This window comes from Carlito syrichta, unplaced genomic scaffold (assembly GCF_000164805.1).
Source record: "Carlito syrichta isolate Samal-C Ts95f unplaced genomic scaffold, Tarsius_syrichta-2.0.1 Scaffold311949, whole genome shotgun sequence".
NCBI classification, from domain to species: domain Eukaryota; kingdom Metazoa; phylum Chordata; class Mammalia; order Primates; family Tarsiidae; genus Carlito; species Carlito syrichta.
This window is the reverse complement of record NW_007256045.1, coordinates 84,348-103,209: the sequence shown is the minus strand read 5'-3', so window position 1 is coordinate 103,209 and position 18,862 is coordinate 84,348. Positions and strand designations below refer to the sequence as shown.

At 38.0% G+C, this 18,862-nt stretch overlaps 1 protein-coding gene across 2 annotated transcripts; it reads left to right on the top strand.

Annotated features, from left to right (window-relative positions):
* The first annotated feature begins 8,699 nt into the window (after window positions 1-8,699).
* LOC103271863 (mitochondrial import inner membrane translocase subunit TIM14) lies at window positions 8,700-13,958 on the top strand. Of its 2 annotated transcripts, XM_008069362.1 has the most exons (6): window positions 8,700-8,866; window positions 10,020-10,071; window positions 10,152-10,225; window positions 11,251-11,330; window positions 11,935-12,005; window positions 13,778-13,958. In XM_008069362.1, the coding sequence occupies exons 1-6, from the start codon at window positions 8,864-8,866 to the stop codon at window positions 13,846-13,848; spliced, it is 351 nt and encodes a 116-aa protein (XP_008067553.1). In that variant the 5' UTR covers window positions 8,700-8,863; the 3' UTR covers window positions 13,849-13,958. The 2 variants fall into 2 exon arrangements, with proteins under 2 accessions (XP_008067553.1, XP_021573894.1); XM_021718219.1 differs by lacking the exon at window positions 10,020-10,071 and having other exon boundaries at window positions 8,721-8,866.
* The last annotated feature ends 4,904 nt before the right edge of the window (window positions 13,959-18,862 follow it).

The window sequence follows — 18,862 nt, the reverse complement described above, 5'->3', positions numbered from 1 at the left end:
GAATCTGGTTTGGGTTTAAGTCTCAATGAATAAGGGCAATACTAAAAAGCTGCAATCACTGAGACATTCAGTCTAGTCTGACTCTGGTTTTTGTCTGTCTGTATTTTTGGTCTGTTTAACAATATTTGGCCTAACAAAGGTTATTAAAAACTTTGACAGACACAGAAAAAAGCCTTATGAGATCTCTAGATTAGTTTATCTGCACACTCAGTTGGAACAAAGAAACTGTAAATTAGAAAAAGCTAAAAAATTGGTGCATGTGAAAAATTTTCAGAGTAGAATTATCTTTCTTCTTCTGTCCCTACCTCTCTCCACCTTCTCTCTTTCTCACTCCTCCTTTCATCTCTGCTCCAGTCCCATGGCATTTCTTGTTTGGGATCTGACATTCAGTATAAAAATAAAGTCTGTGATTTTAAAGGTCTGGATACTCTTTTAGCTATGTGTGCTTTGCTGAGTTTTTTTTTTTTTTGAGTTGGAGTTACACTCTGGAGTCACACTCTGTCATCCAGGCTGGAGTGCAGTGGCATGCTCGTGGCCAGCACAGCCTCGATCTGCTGGATTCAGGTGATCTTTCTGCCTCAGCCTTCCAAGTAGCTGGAACTGCAGGCATGTGCCACCACACCCAGTTAATTTTTTCTCCCTTCAGTCTAGTAACCTTGAACTAGTAATGCCGTGAAAGTAAGTTTTATCTCAACGCCAGTAGAAAAGTCAGAAGATTCAAAATAGGAAAAAAAAAATTAGGGTAACTGCATAATGAAGTTGTTGCCAAGTTGTCTGGCTGGTCTCCAACCCATGAACTCAGGCAATCCTCTCACCTTGGTCTCCCAAAGAGCTGGGATTACAGGCATTAGCCACTGTGCCTGGCCTTTGCTGAACTCTTAAGATGTGAAATAAATCATCCCAAACTGAAACAACAGGGCACCCCCAACCAACCTCCAGTCAGCACTCTGGTAAGCATCTCCCTAGATGGGAGGGGTTTAAAAAGGAGATTCAACATTGAAATGGCCAAAATGGGATTCTCAACTGTTAGGCCATGCCAGGTTGTCTGGGACTCCAACTGGCTACGTATTATGGCCTATTCTAGTGTACAACATAAAACTGATGGCCTAATTACTTCAAGGAAAATTCAGAGCTCAAATAGTTATTTAAAAACAAAAACAAAAAACCCTGCAACTAAAGAGCTAACATGTATTCTCTGCTTTTCCCTAATTAATTAATTAATTAAAGATATTTATTTACTTATTTATTTTAAAGATGTGGGATACAATTCAGGGTTAGGTATACAAATGTTCATTATGCAGTTACCCTAATTTTTTTTTTCCTATTTTGAATCTTCTGACTTTTCTACTGGCGTTGAGATAAAACTTACTTTCACGGTATTACTAGTTCAAGGTTACTAGACTGAAGGGAGAAAAAATAATGAAAGTTGTCTTTAAAAATCAAACAGCTAAGTAAACTGCTTTACCCATTGGTTTAATCATATAAATAGATTCCAGTTTTGTCGGGAAAATAAGTTGAATCCAACTGTCTTGTTTATGTGTATACACATATTATATGTTGTGTCTATATGGCACCGATTAGCTTATAAATAAATACTCACAAATTAAGTAAATAAGCCCAAATGTTTATCAAGCTCATATGACTTTTAATCTTAGGTAAAGATAATTTTTAAATGATTGATAATATAAAAATTGAAATATCTGCAGCATTGTCAGTATTTATTTTTGCCTGTGTTTGCTGGTCAGATAGTTTTATTTGCATCTGATAGATATTTTAAGGTGTCAGGGTTTGGCACAAAAGTTGTAAAATTATAAACCCAGTTCAAAAAAAAAAAAAAGATCTTTGTGTGATTTTTTGGATAAATAAGACTAATTTAATATTGTTGGTTAAATGAAAACAATAAAATCTTCCGAGTTATCAGCAAAATACCCATGTATTTAACTTTAAAGTTCTCACTTAGGTGACTACCTGAAATTCTCAGGCTATAAAATAATTAAAATTGAAATAATGACAAACTTTGTTAAATATTTCAGTTCTCACAAATCAAAATAATCAGGATAATTTCTGTATTGTCTTTATTGGGTTTTTGGTTACTTGAAAGAACTGAGCTTTAAAAGGATTAAGGTTTTTAAAGAAGTATCACATGTTCTCACTCATAAGTGGAACTTTAACAATTATCGTAATACTAGAAGGAAAAGATTGGCAATAGTGAGAAACTGCTTGGGGATGGGGCACACCTCATCAACAAGGGTACCTGCATAACGAACATTTGTATACCTAACCCTGAATTGTACCCCACATCCTTAAAATAAAATTTTTTTAATTAAATTATCTTTATCACACACTAAGAAATAAAAAGAAAGATAAAACACTAAAAGGATTAAGTTTTTATATCCATATAACTTTCTGTATTGCTTTTTAAATCTTTTGATTATCACTCTAGTTAAATGAATAACTATTGTTTAAAAACATCCTGAGGTCAGGTGTAGTGACTCATGCCTGTAATTCCAGCATTTGGGGAGACTAAGACAGGAGGATCATTTGAGTCCAGGAATTCAAGACCAGTCTAGGCAATATAATGAGACCTTATGTGAACAAAAAATCGAAAGAAATTACCTGGGCATTGTGGTGTGTACCTGTAGTCTAACTTGGGACACTGTAGTGGAAAGATTGCTTGGGCCCAGAAGTCAAGGCTGCAGTGAGCTGTAATTGTGCAACTACACTCTAGCCTGGGCAACAGAATGAGATCCCAACTCCAAAATTAAAAAAAAAAAAAAAAAATCTGTGATTCTGTTTTGCTCAAATGTTTTGAACATTTGTCATTTTTGTCAGGAATTATTTGGCAAAATTATATGAGAGTTATCATCAAATGAAAAATAATACTAACTCTACTTTTGGTTACATTGATAGGTATATTATTTATATAAATGTTCCAAAAATTATATAAATTTATTAAAATCTAATATTCTACCTGGCGTTTTATGTTAAATCTTTTCCAACATTATTTTTATATAGATATATTATTAAAATAAGTATTCTAAAGATTACACACAATTTATAAAAGTCTGATAGTCCTGATGTGACACTGTCGGCCATGCCTCTGGTTTTTATCTTAAAGTGCTACACATAATAGAAATAACAAAATTTTCTTGCTAATTGAGAACTTTCATCAAATTTTAACCATTGATATTCTAATTTTTTGTCATGCACAGTTATTGTTTTGAATTATTCTCTACATTTACAATCTTCTCTAAAAACATTTACAATTGAATTATTCTCTAAAAACATTTTCAATTCTCCTCTAAAAACATTTGCAATCATCTAAAAACATTTACATTTTCATGGAAAGGACTCTGACAAGTACTCTTTTAAAAAAAAAATTTTATTATAAAGATGTGGGGTACAATTCAGGGATAGATATACAAACACTGATCATGCAGGTACCCCTGTTAATAAGGTATGCCCCTCCTTCCCCTAGCAGTTTCCCTCAACTGCCAATCCCACCCGCCCCACCAGACAAGTACTCTTAAATATAGTTTTCTGACAATGTTGGAGATAATAACAATGGACTAGGAAAAAACTTCTAGCATTCTAATGAAAAAGCTGCTTAAAGTTTGCTAGCCCAACATCAAGCAGAACAAGAGTAAATTACATGATAGTGAACTAATAGAGGACTAAAAATTTGTTTTCAAGACCTTTTTATTTGAAATCTTGCTGATTTTCTTTATGTTTTGTTTTCCAAAGTCCAGAAAACTTTTCTTCTGAGCTATTTTTAACTTACAAGATAGATAAAATGAACTTTTATGAATAAAAATCTGAAGGATTTATCTTTCTCTTTACCTGATTTCTCCAGAATTTAGAAGTCATTTGTGAGTATTCTTAATTTATGGCAACATAATTGTTTGCATAAATAAATTCAATAAGAATCTGCTTTCTTTTGTAACAGGACACAATTGGAGATATTGATTATTTTACCAAGGTTTTGACTAGAATGACATATTTTTAGATACAGTCAAACTGCTTTGAGAAAATGAGTTTGACTGCAAAGAGCCAATAAAAAGACCCTTAGGAAGACTGGCATGGTATTTTTTTTTAAAGGTTTTCTTACAATGTTTCTATCTTTGTGGTAGGTAAAGATTGTCACTTTCTGACAGCCTCAGGAACCTCAAGATATTTTAGGACCTAACAAAAAAAGAGAGAAAGAGAGAGAGAATACACCTATCCATACAGGTACTACAGGCACAATCTGAGAGCAGATCCTTGGGATGGCTACCCTCAAGGCTATAAAAAGTTTGAGATTGTTTATTTTAAAAGTTACAGCAGGCAGGGTGTGGTGGCTCAGGTCTTATAATCCTAGCATTTTGGGAGGCCAAGGAGAGAGAACTGCTTGAGTGCAGGAATTCAAGACCAGCCAAGGCAACACAGCAAGAGCTCATCTCTACAAAAAATCCAAAACTTAGCTGGACATGGTGGCATACGCCTGTAGTCCCAGCTACTTGGGAGGCTGAGCAGAAAGATCACCTGAGCCTAGGAGGTCAAGGCTGCAGTGAACCATGATTATGCCACTACATTCCAGCCTGGGTGACAGAGTGAGACTCCAACTCAACACAAATAAAAAATAAATAGTTCCACCAAAGCCATTTTTTAAAAGGACCTATATGGCCAATTACTATTATGCTACACTTTATGCAAATAATCAGGCCAGATGTAATAAGACTAAAAGTTATTGTACACACAAATTGGTCCTACTATAATTTGTCCCTGATAGAAATGGGAGACTGGAGAGGGAAAAAAATGTTTCAAAAGAAAACTATAACACATCTGTCACTAGAATCCAACCCTGACCATTGTTTTTGATTTTTATTATTTGCCTATAATTTGGACTGAAACCTGAATTATTTCCTGGCTCCAACAAATATCTCTTAATTAATCTAGATATATTTGAAAACTATTTTTCTGGCCAGGCATGGAGGCTCATGCCTATAATCCCAGCACTTTGAGAGGCCGAGGTGGGAGGATAGCTTGAGGCCAGGAGTTAGAGACCAGCCTAGGTAAAATATTGAGACCTCACCTCTACAAAAAATAAAATATTAGCCAGGTATGGTGGTGCATGCCTGTAGTCCCAGCTATTTGGGAGGCTGAGGCAGGGGGATTGCTTGGGTCCAAGAGATCAAGGCTGTGGTGAGCTGTCAACATGCCACTGCACTCCAGCCTGGGTTATAGCATGAGACTCCATCTCAGAAACAAACAAATGAAACAACTTGTTTACATGGATTCCATTAGGACTAAGATCACCTTTGAAGGATTACTTAAACTAGAAATTATCACTCTATATGTGTTGAAATTTCTCTTCCTTCTTGTCAAGCCTGTACCAGCTATTCGTCTTATTTTTTAAATAAATATTCCCGGCTCATAAAATGATTATCCAATATACAAAAGTTCCATGACCCACCCGTCTGGCCACAACCTGGGACCAAAAAATATTTATAATTAAATATAAAACAATTTCATTATTTAGGCCCAGACCTGTGCCCCTAATCAGCAGGAAGTAACTAGAGTGGCATCTCCCTAATCCCTCATGACTGAGGAATGTATATAATACTTGAAGGACTGAAAGCATACCCTACAGAGTTAAAGACATCAGTGACTAACAGAAAGTCTGTAGTTTGCAGAATGGCAGATAAGAAAAGAACTTGCTGAAATGTTAAAATCCCTCCACTTACAAGATAATAAAGCTGGCTAAAATCAATTGGAACCAAGATGGCTAACTGAAACCTGCACAAAATGAGCTTGCCGACATTACAACCAAAATTCCCACTGTGTTTCATACTAACTCCCCCCAAATTTGCATATGTGACTCATGAGTAGCCTGAAGACATAACTGTCCATGTCCAGAAACTTTCCAGACCTCTCCTTTCCTTCCACCAGTCACCTCCTGATCTCAGAATCTAGCTCCCAAACTGAGAGGGACCCTGAGAAACTTAGAATAAACTTAGTTCACATTTTGAACTGGTATAGGCATTTTTGCTTAAACTGACACGCTTTGAATATAGCACAGGTTAGACACAGATAGATAAATTTCCAACAGGCTGGTTTTGGGAAGTGTTCAGACATTTTACTGCAGGCTAAGCTGGCAGCCTACCCCATCCCCTTGGCAAATCTCCGTTAGATGCAAGACAAGGACAACTCAACCTTTCAATTCATGATTTAGCATAATAATCTCTAAGAAACTTTCAGGTTCCTTGTCAAAGGCAGAAGGTCAAAGATCACCCCTTAGCCAGCTGAAGTCATAGAAATGACAATAAGACCATCTTTTGCTAAGGAGCTGAACTCCTCCCCTTGTCTCCTTCCATCTAGCCCACCATCATGGCAGCAATCACATTACTAATCCACCCATCTGACTGCTGTACCTGCACTTACCTGTCCCTTTGTGATGATGTGGAGCAGACCACCACCCAATCACCTTAATGACCTTCCCCCAAAAAGGGAAGAGTTAAAAAGACTCAGCCATTAGCATCCAGAGGCCACTGCCTTGCTAACTATGGTGTGGCCATGTGTTCTTTGAGTCATGGCCAGACCACATTTCCTGGCTTTGGCCCCTTCCCTGGGGAAGTGAATCTCCTTGTTCTCTCTAATTTACTTTCTAAATAAACTATATTTTCTAATCTAACTTCTGTACAATTCTTTGCATCTTTCTCACAGCACTGGATCAACCAGATGCCCACTCCCCAGCAGGTCTGACCTAAAATTCTGGAGGCCCCCACTGAGAGTGTGACTTAACACAATCCTTTTCTAATAAAATTACTGTCTTAAAGTCAGCACAAAGAAAAAGATTCAACATAGACTTCTGTCTCCTTGTGAGTCTACTTGTAATGTAAAGCTTTTCTTTTCCCCCAAACCGAGTGTCATAGTATTGGCTTCTAGTGCATGGGGCAGCAAGCTCCGTTTGTTAAATAACAAGTAGAGTGAAATTTCAAGGTGTTGGCCTACAGGACTGCAAAGATTCAGTTACAAGACAAGGAATGCTGGCAGTTACCAGAAGCTGGAAGAAACAACAGAATGATTATTTATCCATGCATCAGTCAAGGGACATTTTAAAAGGTTACATTTAAAGGCTCTGTCGAGGAACTTAGCAGGTAGGTAAGAGAACACCATACTTAGATCCATGAGTGAGATATTATGAGAATCAGGAAGGCTTCCACATACTAATTTTCACTCTGGCTCCCCTCATATTGATAGTCCCACACCAAGTAATGACTATGTGCAGAATAAAAAGCATGCACAATCTCTACCCTCACAAAAAATTCAGCAAGATAGTTATCATTACCCTTGTTTGACAAGTGAGAAAACCCAGAGTCAGAAATAACTTGTCCAAGTCACAAAACTATCAAGTGATAGAGCCAGGTTGTACTTCTAGTTTGATTTGTCTCCAAAAACAAAGGTATCTCCATCGCGATGAAGTATCTTGTTGTGTTGCCACTCCCAGTTACCAGAGGCTGGGCTTTGTAATCTGTTCCTCAGGTAAACTGCATGCCTTAGTCTGTACATACCAAAAATATGCATAATAAATTTTTCTAGGTAACATTATTTTTTAGCTTATTTCTGCCATTTTGGTCCTGAGGTCTTATGCCTCACTCGATTATTTCTTTTGTAATTGTTGGGTAAAAACTAGACACAAGAGAGGCAAAAGAGGAAGATGTACACACAATACTAGGGTCTGAGGGCAAGAATGTCACCTTAAAGCATGTGTTGACAATAAATAAGTTACATCACAAAGAATCCTAGGGCTAGGAGAGCCCTGTTTTTATAGACAGGGACAACAAAAGCCAAAAATGTTGTATATTTGTCTAATAACCAACCAACTTATCAAAGTAGAATCGGACCACAAGGGAAACAAGATTTTTAACACTATGTAAGTACTAAGTGGGAAGTAATTACAAACTCGTTTCGATCACACAAACATCGTCTTGCGAAATTTCCATTATTGTCCCCATTATTTTTCTCTTCTCAAGCACTTATGTGGGATATAAGGAAACTGTGAGGACAAAACCAAGTCCTTATTTGGGGGAGGCGGAGAACTTCTAAATAGCACTTTTCAGTTGAAAGATTTTGAGATCCCACGATCAGACTATTAACTGTCTTTGAAGTGGTAATTCCATTATACAAAATCAAAACCCAAACACTCACAGAAAGTCCTGTCAAACCCTATCTTTAAATAAAGTTATTTTAAGTAAAAGAATGCTACTGAGCAACCCCTGAAACTCAGCGTGGTTTGTTCGCTTTGATCATGTTCTGGGATATCTCCGTTGCTATACCCGGCTACTACATAATTGTGTGGCATCACGGTGTAAATGTCTGTCGCAGAATGTGTAAATATATTCACTACCCTTGACAACTGTAAACAGAAGAAACGGCAAAAATAAACGGCAAAACGAGGTGCTAGGAGGAGGAAAGGAAAACCGTTCTGAGTAAGCCCGCACAGAATTTGCCCGTTCCCATGCCCTTCTAGGCAAGAATTTCCAAAAACCCAACCCCGGGGCGCAAAGGGCGTCAGACGCAGAGAAGCCCCACCTCTAACCCTGGAAAGGACGCGAGCTGCCCACCCTTCAAGCAACCCGAAGTCGCGTTGTCTGCCCGCCCGCTGCCTGAGCGACTTTCCTCCTCGTTCGCTTCCCCCTTTTACGACACTTTCCGACCTCGTTTGCGGCCGCTCCTGCCGTATTCCGTGGGCACCGATGACGGGCGCTGTTTCTGCTGCCGGGGGCCGCGTCGCTGCCTGGTAAAGCCGTGTAGTTGATGGCCGCGACCTCCACGCTGGGATGAGCCGCGCTCCCGGGGGAGGAAGGGGAGCCGAGCCGGAGCCATGGTGAGTGCGGCCCTCCGGCCTCCTGGGCGACCTCCGGCCCGGCCTGAACCTCAGCTCCTGGCCTTGGAGGGAGGAGGGGTGGTGGAGCTGAGGCTGGGCTCCCGGTGTGACTCCGGGCGGGAGTTTGAGGTCTCTGGGGCGTCCTGCTCGGCAGGACACGAAGTTGTTGGCAGGGTCTTTCGGCGCGGGGCTCCGGTCTCTGGTCCCGGACTCTCGGCGACAAGACGTTGCTTCCCTTAACCTCTGTAAGGTCAGAGGCTGTGGTGAACTCGGAGATCAGTGGAAACGCACTAAGATAACTGCCCTCTCCCTAACACATCTTCACAGTGCTTTCTCCTCCCCCTTAAGCTCTTGCTAACATGGATCTCTTCTCTGTGCTTCCTGGACAGATTGGGACCCTCTCCTGTTGTTAGGACATCAGGACAGTGGGGCTGGGCAGTGCCCAAGGCGCTCTGGAAAAGTTTTTGAAAATGCCTTGTCAGAATTTTACTGGAGCCGTCTGTAAACAATTGTTCCTTCTCTAGCAGAAACCTTATTTCCACTGCTCTTGATGGAACTTTAATGTGACTTCATTTGCCCGGGGAGGAAAGAAGTTTTCCTTTCTTTTCTTTTTTTTTGAGTTGGAATCTCACGCTGTCGCCCAGACTGGAGTGCAGTGGTCGCTCCCGCTGGGCTCCGGCGATCCTTCCGCCTCAGCCTTCCGAGTAGCTGGAACTACAGGCGCGCGCTACCACGCCCGGCTCATTTTTTGATTTATTGTAGAGATGAGGGTCTCGCCAAGTTGCCTAGGCGGGTCTCGAACCCGTGGGCTCAGGCAATCCACTCACCTCAGCCTCCCAAAGGCGCGGGGATTACAGGCTGAGCCACCGAGCGGAAAGAAGTTTTCAAAGGGAAAGAATTATCTTTTTCACTATTGTAGAGATAAATAAGCAAGTTGACTTGTCCTCTTCTTCCATAGTAAAAAAAAAAAAAAAAAAATCCTGTACCTTTATGCGTTATAAAGTAAAATTTTTATTGGGCAGGATATTTTCGCCTGAAAAATTTTTTCTTCTATTGAAATGCAACCTGTAATGAGTTGGGGATAGGAGAATGGGCAAAATAAGGAAGGGTGGGAATTAGAGAAGTAAATATTTATTCTTTTTCTCCTTACCAGGCCAGTACAGTGGTAGCAGTTGGACTCACTATTGCTGCTGCAGGATTTGCAGGTTTGTTTATGGTTTGGGGTGGAAGTGAAATAGGGAAGATTGGGAATTTTTTTTACTTACGCTATCGCTTTTGGTTTTAGGTCGTTATGTTCTGCAAGCCATGAAACATATGGAACCTCAAGTAAAACAAGTTTTTGAAAGTCTACCAAAATCTGTAAGACTTACTGAACATTTTTGCTAATTCTTTGCTCCCTGCGTTTGAAACTTAGAGCCACACTTGAGGAAGAGTAAATTTCCAGACATCCACAGTTCTAAGTGACTGCTTTAGACCCTTCTCTTGCGTATCACAAGGAGGGTATAGAGGTTCTGAACTTTGTAATGGTGCTATCCTAAAAAATTAATATGTTACAGAATTGGGGGAGAAGGTGTTACCAATTCTAGTACAGTATTGTGAAAGTTAATATTTATTATTCACATAACTATCAATGTTGGCATCCTATGTTCATATTCTTGCCTTCCCTTGTCTACTCTGCATCACAAACACAAGAATCTAGGGTTCTAAAGTGATCTGCCACTGGCACTATCGAACATACTTAGAGCACTGCACTTAGGCTGTAGGGTTTGACTAGATGTTCATACCCTCTGTGGGGTAGTTAAGAATGAATTCCACTGTTACAGCCTGAACATTAATTTTTATGTTGTGATTAAATGTGACAGAGTGATGGTAGGCTTTGCCTTTATATTTTCTCACATAACAAGGTCAGAGGACCTGATAGCATGATTTTTCTCTATACAAACACACTTGAACCAGTTGTCTCAAAAGACCTCCAGATTCTCTTCTTGAGGCACTTCTTGTTCTCTAAACCATATTCTAAGCCGCATTGTCTTGTTCTAAACCATACTGTCTCATAACCATAATTATGGGATGAAATTTTTATCTAGAATATGACTAATTTGAAATGATCTTTCCTTCACTCCTAGCAGAACTGGCTTTGAGACACTTCTTTTGTCTTATATTTCCAAGATTGTTCATATTGGCTGGAAAAAAAATGGGTATTTTCGATCATTATTTGTTGCTACTTATTAATAAGCTTTATTTAGCTTTAGCTAAAATCACATGGGAATTGCCCTTAAAGTTCTCTGAAATTCCTTAGTTTTTCTATTGGTTCTGTGAACATTTATAGACTTTTATCAGTTTATTCTATTAATCTTTCCTTACACATGCATTTCTTCCTTCAGGCCTTCAGCGGTGGCTATTACAGAGGTGGGTTTGAACCCAAAATGACAAAACGGGAAGCAGCATTAATACTGGGTGTAAGGTAAAATAATTTCTAATGTTTTTCTACAACCCTGGAGCTATGAGGAAATTTAAGAAAGACTTTCTCTCCTTTATTAGGAGGGAGTTGTTGGGTGATAGTTTTTGTCTCAGAAAGATTTATGTTATCAATTTTAGTTAATGGAAACTTACTGCTCCTTCCTTGCATGTATATTTTTAAGGTCTAAGCACTCCTACAAAAGTCAAATGAGAAAGCATACTGGCAAATAAGCACTTTTTCATTCATCCCAAGATAGACTTCTCAACAGGTTATAACAGACTCCATGTTGTTTTCTGTTACTGACATTTTGTGTGATGAAATCCTGCTTTAATTTTCAAATATTTAAACATGCTTTTCAATGAAAGGAGTGTTGTAATGAATAATACAAGTTCATCTACATTTTTGAGAATGCCTTACACTTCTGAGGAGCAATTTACTTCCCAAAGTTAAGATAGGCATTTTCCTCCTTTGTTGAGAGGTTCCTAAACAACCTTTTTAAATGTTGTAAATTACTACAATTTTACAATATCTTGAATTGGCCTTTATGTACAATTTTTGATGTGATCCAGGAATACATCAAAATAAATACCCTTCCTTTTTTAATTAGCCCTACTGCCAATAAAGGAAAAATAAGAGATGCTCATCGACGTATTATGCTCCTAAATCATCCGGACAAAGGTAATAGTCATTACATTGTTACACATGTTGTTGGCATCACTAATTGTATTTAATGAAATATATCTAATTCTTGGCTATTATTAAGGGAAATAACTAAATCTTTGGGTGAGCAGTCCCCTAGACTGGATCCCAAAATAAATTTTGGCAGGATATGGTGGCTTATGCCTGTAATCCCAGCACTTTGGGAGGCAGAGACAAGGTGATTGCCTGAGCCCGGGGGTTCGAGACCAGCCTAAGCAACTTGTTGAGACCTCATCTTTACAATAAACCAAAAATATTAGCCAGGCATGCACCTGTAGTTCCAGCCACTTGGAAGGCTGATGTGGAAGGATCACCCAAGCCACGCAGGTTGAGGCTGTGGTAGCTGTGAGCATGTCACTGCACTCCAGCCTGGGTAGACTGAGACTCAGATTAAAAATTTTTTTTTGAGTGAAACGTATTTTTATATTTTAGAATCAGGGTCTTGCTGTCACCCAGGCTGGAGTGCAGTGGCGTGGTCATAGGTCACTGTAACCTTGAACTCTTGGGCTCAAGTGATCCTCCTGCCTCAACCTCCTGAGTAGCTAATTTTTTAAAAATTTTTTTGGAGAGAGGTCTTGCTGTGTTGTCCAGGCTGGTCTCAAGCTCAAGTAATCCTTCCATCTTGGCCTCCTCCCAAAGGGCTAGGATTACAGGTGTAAGCCACCATGCCTAGCAAAAACTTTATTTACAGAATGAGCAGATCTAAGAGCTATTATAATTTGGCAGTAATGTTAACAATTGTGATAAAATGTGACTTCAAGTGATGATAATCATAAATATTCCTACTATTACTATGTTTTGGGGGAGTTTTATATGCCTACCTTCATAATCAAAATGTTAAAACTTCAGTCAGTAAAACTAAAATGTGAATTTTCTCCATCCATTTTAGATACTTTGAAATGGAGATTACCTAGCCAGAAACTTAAGGCATGTTTCTGATTAACACTTCTAAGCAGCCTTGGCTGTGCTGAAAGCAAATAATTCCTTTGAATACCAATATATAGGACACAGAAACCATGCTCCGGTGCTTAAATATTTTTATGTATATAGGAAAAGCCTTTCGTTAATAGGTTTTGCCTGTTTCAACAAGGTTATAATTATTTGGTACCTGACCTCACAGCATTTTTTACTTTCGCTTGAATTATGGGGGGGCGGGGAGCTTCTGATTCATATTGTTTCCTGCTGCTGCTTCTTGCTGGTCTTAAGACCACACTTGGAGAATCACTGCTCCCGCAATCAGTAGGAAAGCAGCTATAGAAGACATCGTGAAGGGACAGTTGATAATAGGAAACAAGAAAAACTGAAGGGCAAAAAAAAAAAAAAAAAGAATCCAGAGCACACTAGGGCCTTTCCAACAAAGTGCTCAGAAGCTTCTGAGAATATGGTTTTTTAAAATAAAATGGTGTTCATTCATGCCCTGTAATCATCATGAATAACTTATGAAGTTTTAAAGGCATATACATATGTATATAACACATGTGACAGAAATCCCATTTCTACTGGTTTTTAAGTGTTCTTAAAAGGTGCCATTTTTGTGAAATCTCCCTTGTAAATTACGTTTCACATTGGTCAAATATACCATGTAGTGAGTGGTCTGGTTGCAGTGTCAGTTATTTTTAGAATAAAATGCCATTTTTGCTAATTCCACTCAAATAAGCATTGGGAGTCATTGAAACAAGAGCGTAGCTTTTTACCAATCAGAAATTGAGAGTCCATATTATAACTGTTCATTTTTTTCTTTCTTCCTGTAGGAGGATCTCCTTATATAGCAGCCAAAATCAATGAAGCTAAAGATTTACTAGAAGGTCAAGCTAAAAAATGAAGTAAATGTTTCATGAATTTTGAGTTCATATTAGTTTGTGTATACAAGCACCAATTTTTTATAATAAAATGCCCAGTTACAATTTTAAAAAATGATTTAGCACAAGCTAATGTTCTTGTTTAAATTTGAGGATCTTAAATCAGACTGTAGACTAGTTTAGAATAGTTGGATGGTAATTCTTTTTTTTTTGAGTTAGGAGTCTCACTCTGTCACCCAGACTGGAGTGCAGTGGCCGCTCCCGGCCACCGCTACCTCAACCTGCTGGGCTCCAGCGATCCTTCCGCCTCAGCCTTCCAAGTAGCCGGAATTACAGGCATGTGCTACCACGCCCGGCTGATTTTTTGATTTATTGTAGAGATGAGGTCTCGCTGCCCAGGCGGGTCTCGAACTCGCGGGCTCAGGCAATCCACTCACCTCATAATTCTTAATTGTAGACAAATGCACATCACTTGAATAGAAATATTGTTCATTGTTCATTTAGCTAATAATTTGGCACCTATTTCTACTTAAAAGTGAAGATGACATCCTTGCTCTCCCAATCTAATAGAAGACTGATAACTGATCATTAAACTGTGATAAATAATATGATGGAATTAGCTTAAGCTGTAAGTAGTGACTCTTATGAGGAAAAGCTGTTTAAGGTACAGACAACTGGCCCAGCTACTTGGAACCTTGTATTTAAAAGTGAATTTAGCCACAACTTTGGCCTAAGAATTTGACTTGGGTATATGTATAGTATCAGACAGAATTTAGATATCATACATTAAAAACTAAAAATATAAAATCTGAGAGCACAGGTCCTATTTTTAATTAAGTATTTACAATGTATTCAGCTAACCCCCTAGAGATACTGACCATTTATAAACTATTCCTTCAACTGGTTACTTTTGACATAATCAAAGCGTTGCAAGTGTTATGATCAATCTTAAGCACTAGCAAAACTGAAAACAAATGTTATTATCAGTTCAGCTTGGACTGCTAAGAATTTACATACTAATAAATTTAAATGACATTTCGAGACAAATAACTTCTTAACCAGGGGAGTTGTGTAGCTCTAAGTTGATAAATTATACTTACCATCTAAACTTTCTTAAATGATCACAAAGTTCTTAATTATTAATGGACACAGAACTCTTGAGATGCAAATTATGGAGGTAATATTTATTGGCATTTTTAAGTAAAGGTACGCACATATCTGCTCTTGATTTTTTATCCTGTACCCTTGTTTAATCTGAAGTCTGTTAAGGATTTAGTATATGACACACTAGCTTCCCTTTATATAGAGTTCTAAAAATTTATTTCCAGGGTGGGGGGACATGAAGGTACAGTTGGTTCTTGTTCAAGGTAGTTCTGTAAAGTCACTGTGAACACTGAGTTAGCAAACACTGAGCCATTTTTCCTAGGAGAAATACAAATTTTGGGGAGCCTCTGGTACCACTTTTTGTCAGCTGATCAGTACATAACCTTGTTTTATGTATGTTTCTGTTTAAAAACATCTTATGTAATATGGTTTCATTAACATTGAACTCACAGCCAATAGCACTATAAATCATGCTTGACACATCACAGCCTTTCTTGCACTTAAGAAACTAGTTAGTGCTTCACTATTACTCTTGGGCACCATCTTAAACAGCAAAATCAAAAAGCACAAATACAAAATATGGCACTAGATAGACTACAAAAATGACACTTTATGAGAGCTGAAATACAAAGGCAGAGCACTGCCTTGTTTGTGCACATGGGGTGGTTCAAATTTTTTGCCAATCTGCAAATATTCACAATGACTGGAAAAACCTATTTAGTGTGGATTTTGAAGTTAAAGACAAATTTTAGTGAGGAGGCAAACTCATAAGGAATCTACTAAAAATGAGGATTGATTGTATTTTGGTTTCCTAACCTTTTATTTCAGTCTTTTGGACTAATAAAAAATGTTTCTAAGAACTTTAAGAAATTTTATTGGTTGACTTAAAAGCACATTTTTCTAAGACAAATAGCAGTACGCCCACAGGCAGTCAAGCTTTGACTCTAAAAATGAAGACTTAATGTAGCAGGTATACTTGAGTGTTAGATGGTATACCTGTTTTAAGACAGGTGTTAAGACAATGAAAATCACTTTTAAAAATAATACTGAGGAGCACAGCGTGCTTTTTTTCTTCATAGCAATCAATTTTATTTTCTCTAGGTTCATTTTTTTCAAGTAGAAGAATCCATATTTCACTGAAGGCTATTAGGCAAACTGAGTATTTAAGTCTTCCATGTAAGGGCTCTAAATCATAGTTGGGTAACTGATACAAATATGACCTATAAAAACCTTCAACTTTTGGTGGTATTTTCTTATTACTTGATCTGTAATGTGAACATTTATTGAGTACTTACAGTATCCTAGCATTGTGCTGAGCATTCTCTCAGAATCTCAACAGACTATCATTACGTAGATTTTATATGTGAGGAAGTTTAGTGAGGTTAAATAAAGTGCCCAAGGTGTTAGGAAGTTTAGTGAGGTTAAGTGCCCAAGGCAACATGCTGAGAAAGGCTGATCTATCTTAGATCCCGAGTTCCCTGTTCTTAACCACTGTACTAAGAGTACCTTTCACAATTACCATCCACACGTTTTCCTTGGTGCCATCGAGATATGTCTGATACTTGTCTTTACACGTTTAGGTTGGGCTGTTATTCTTCAACAGCTGGTGCTTACAGATCACATGGGTTTTTTGTGTTTTTTTTTAAAGAGTGGACAGTATGATTAAATACCTTAGGGAAAAGGAGATAGGTTTCAAGCCAAACTTCTGCAATAGCCAGGTAACTGAACAAGTCATGTTTGGGCTCCTGTCTCCTGGTCCATAAAAGGAAAAGATAAATGACCAAGCCCAAATTGTGCAGATTCCTCCACATTTTATTGCTAGGGAAACAAAAGGTCAGAGCAAATGGTTTCCAAGATTCCACAACTAGTAAAATTAGAATTAAGCTCTGGTGTCTTCTCCAATTAACTGTGTTCTTGTTAGTTCTCAGTAGACGGCTGGGGGCTGGGGGTGGAGGGATTCCTATCTACGGCCTAGATTTTTTTTTTTTGTCCTTTAGCCTCTTCCCTTTTGTCTTTACTGGCCATCTGGGTTGACATTATTAGTGATGAGTCCTAAACTGTTGTATAAAAACTTGGCTTTGTTGGTAAAAAGTGGGCTATAATGAGTAATCCTGGAAGTTAACTATCTTTTTTCCACCTTTAGTTTTAAGCAAGTATTATCCAAACAATGAGAGCATTTAGATAAAGAAAATAATCTTAGTCATGCAGGTTACTAATCCAGAAAACCCATATTGTTTAAGAAATAGCTGAAAACGCTGGTGCAAACCCAGGCGGCATATAAGCCCATACCTATATAATAAGCTGATTCTAGAAGTTATGTGGTTTTCTCTGACATCCTTAATTTACTCAAAATTACAAAAAACAAGCAGAGCAATAGGCAGCTAGAAGCAAAACCAATGAGAATTGGGAAAAATTAGGTAACTGGCTGAACACAAGGTAAAATCCTACACGTTTAGTATGCCACACTGCAAGCTGTATGTATTCAGTATACTGAAAATGTATAGTACGTAGAAAACCTTACAGAAGAAATATTTAAAAGTAAAATGCACTCAGTCCTAATCCTTCATTTAAAGGGTTAGTAGGGTTTTAGGTCCAAATGCTGAGTTGTTTCAATTATGAGAATGTGTAAGGCATCTTTCTGTTATCAAGCTTTTAACGGTCGTTTTGCAGTTCAGTAAAATATAGGGTCACATTTTTGAATGCAAATGATCCCCCAAACATGTTAATTCTGATGGAAATTTGGAACTTGGCTCAGAAATGTCAAAGAACAGAATAAACTAGAAAACTAAGTCTGAGGTAAACAAAAATCACTACTTAGTATGCTCTATTCTGTAAAGAATCCCGGACTGAGTGTAACCTTGAATACGGGGAAACAAATGACATGATGTAAGTTCTGCTTTTTGTTGGACTGCTGTGCAGAGTGCTATGTACTTGCTTGGTGCCAAATGCTGTTGCCTTAGCAGCAGGACAGGATAGCTTCTGTCCTGTATTACCTATTATTCCTGACCCAGTGATAAAGTAACAGCCTGGTGTTATAGTATATATCTGTGATGGTTAACATGTGCTGCCACTTTAATGCTGTTTCAGTTAATGAACTTTAAAATGTGTTGTTTATATTTTTCTTTAAAACCTGAAAAACAGCAAGTTAGTTGAAAAAGGAAGCTGAAAGATGTTGAAGTGTACATTCCAGTCAGCAATTAAGTATAAGGTGGTATTTTTTATGAAAATGGTCTCTAAACTAGGCTATGAGTGGTAGGTACATTTTACAATTAATCCATTAATTAAAGGGGGAACATACATGCAGAAAATATTGTACCCCCAAAGAACATACTAGTCACTCAAATACAAAAAAAGTCAAAAAGTTATTAAGTGGCATACTTAATAGTGGGGCTGCGAGACTGAGCTAGTCAGTGAAAACTAATTATTTTGCTCTCATTTTGGGTTGTTAGACTGCATTCAGCATGGTTGGAAATATCTGGGGTGAATACATATATTAAACAAACACCATTTTGGCTCAGCATAGTCCTTATGAAAATACTTGGACATCTGGTTCAATGTTATCCAGGGTCTGACACACAACTAGATTCAAGATGTCTTAATATTGGAAGGGCCTTCAAGAGATCAACTAGCCCAGCCCTCTCTGCTTGGACAAAACTGAAACCATGGAGAAAAAAGTTAGAACTAAAATAGTGGCTTTCAGTTCTGTACATTTATCTAAAGTACCTTTTCAAATTACGAAATCAAAGAGTAGATAGCTAAGTGGGAAATCATCTTATAAAGTTGCATTATAGTTTTTCCAGTGTTATGTACCCTACACTTCAGTACTGTTAACAGTAGAGACACAAATGAATCGGAATCTAACTTTACCTACTGATAAGCCCTTTTAAAAACTAAAATTTAATATTTTCTTAATACATCCTAAGTAATGTTTTT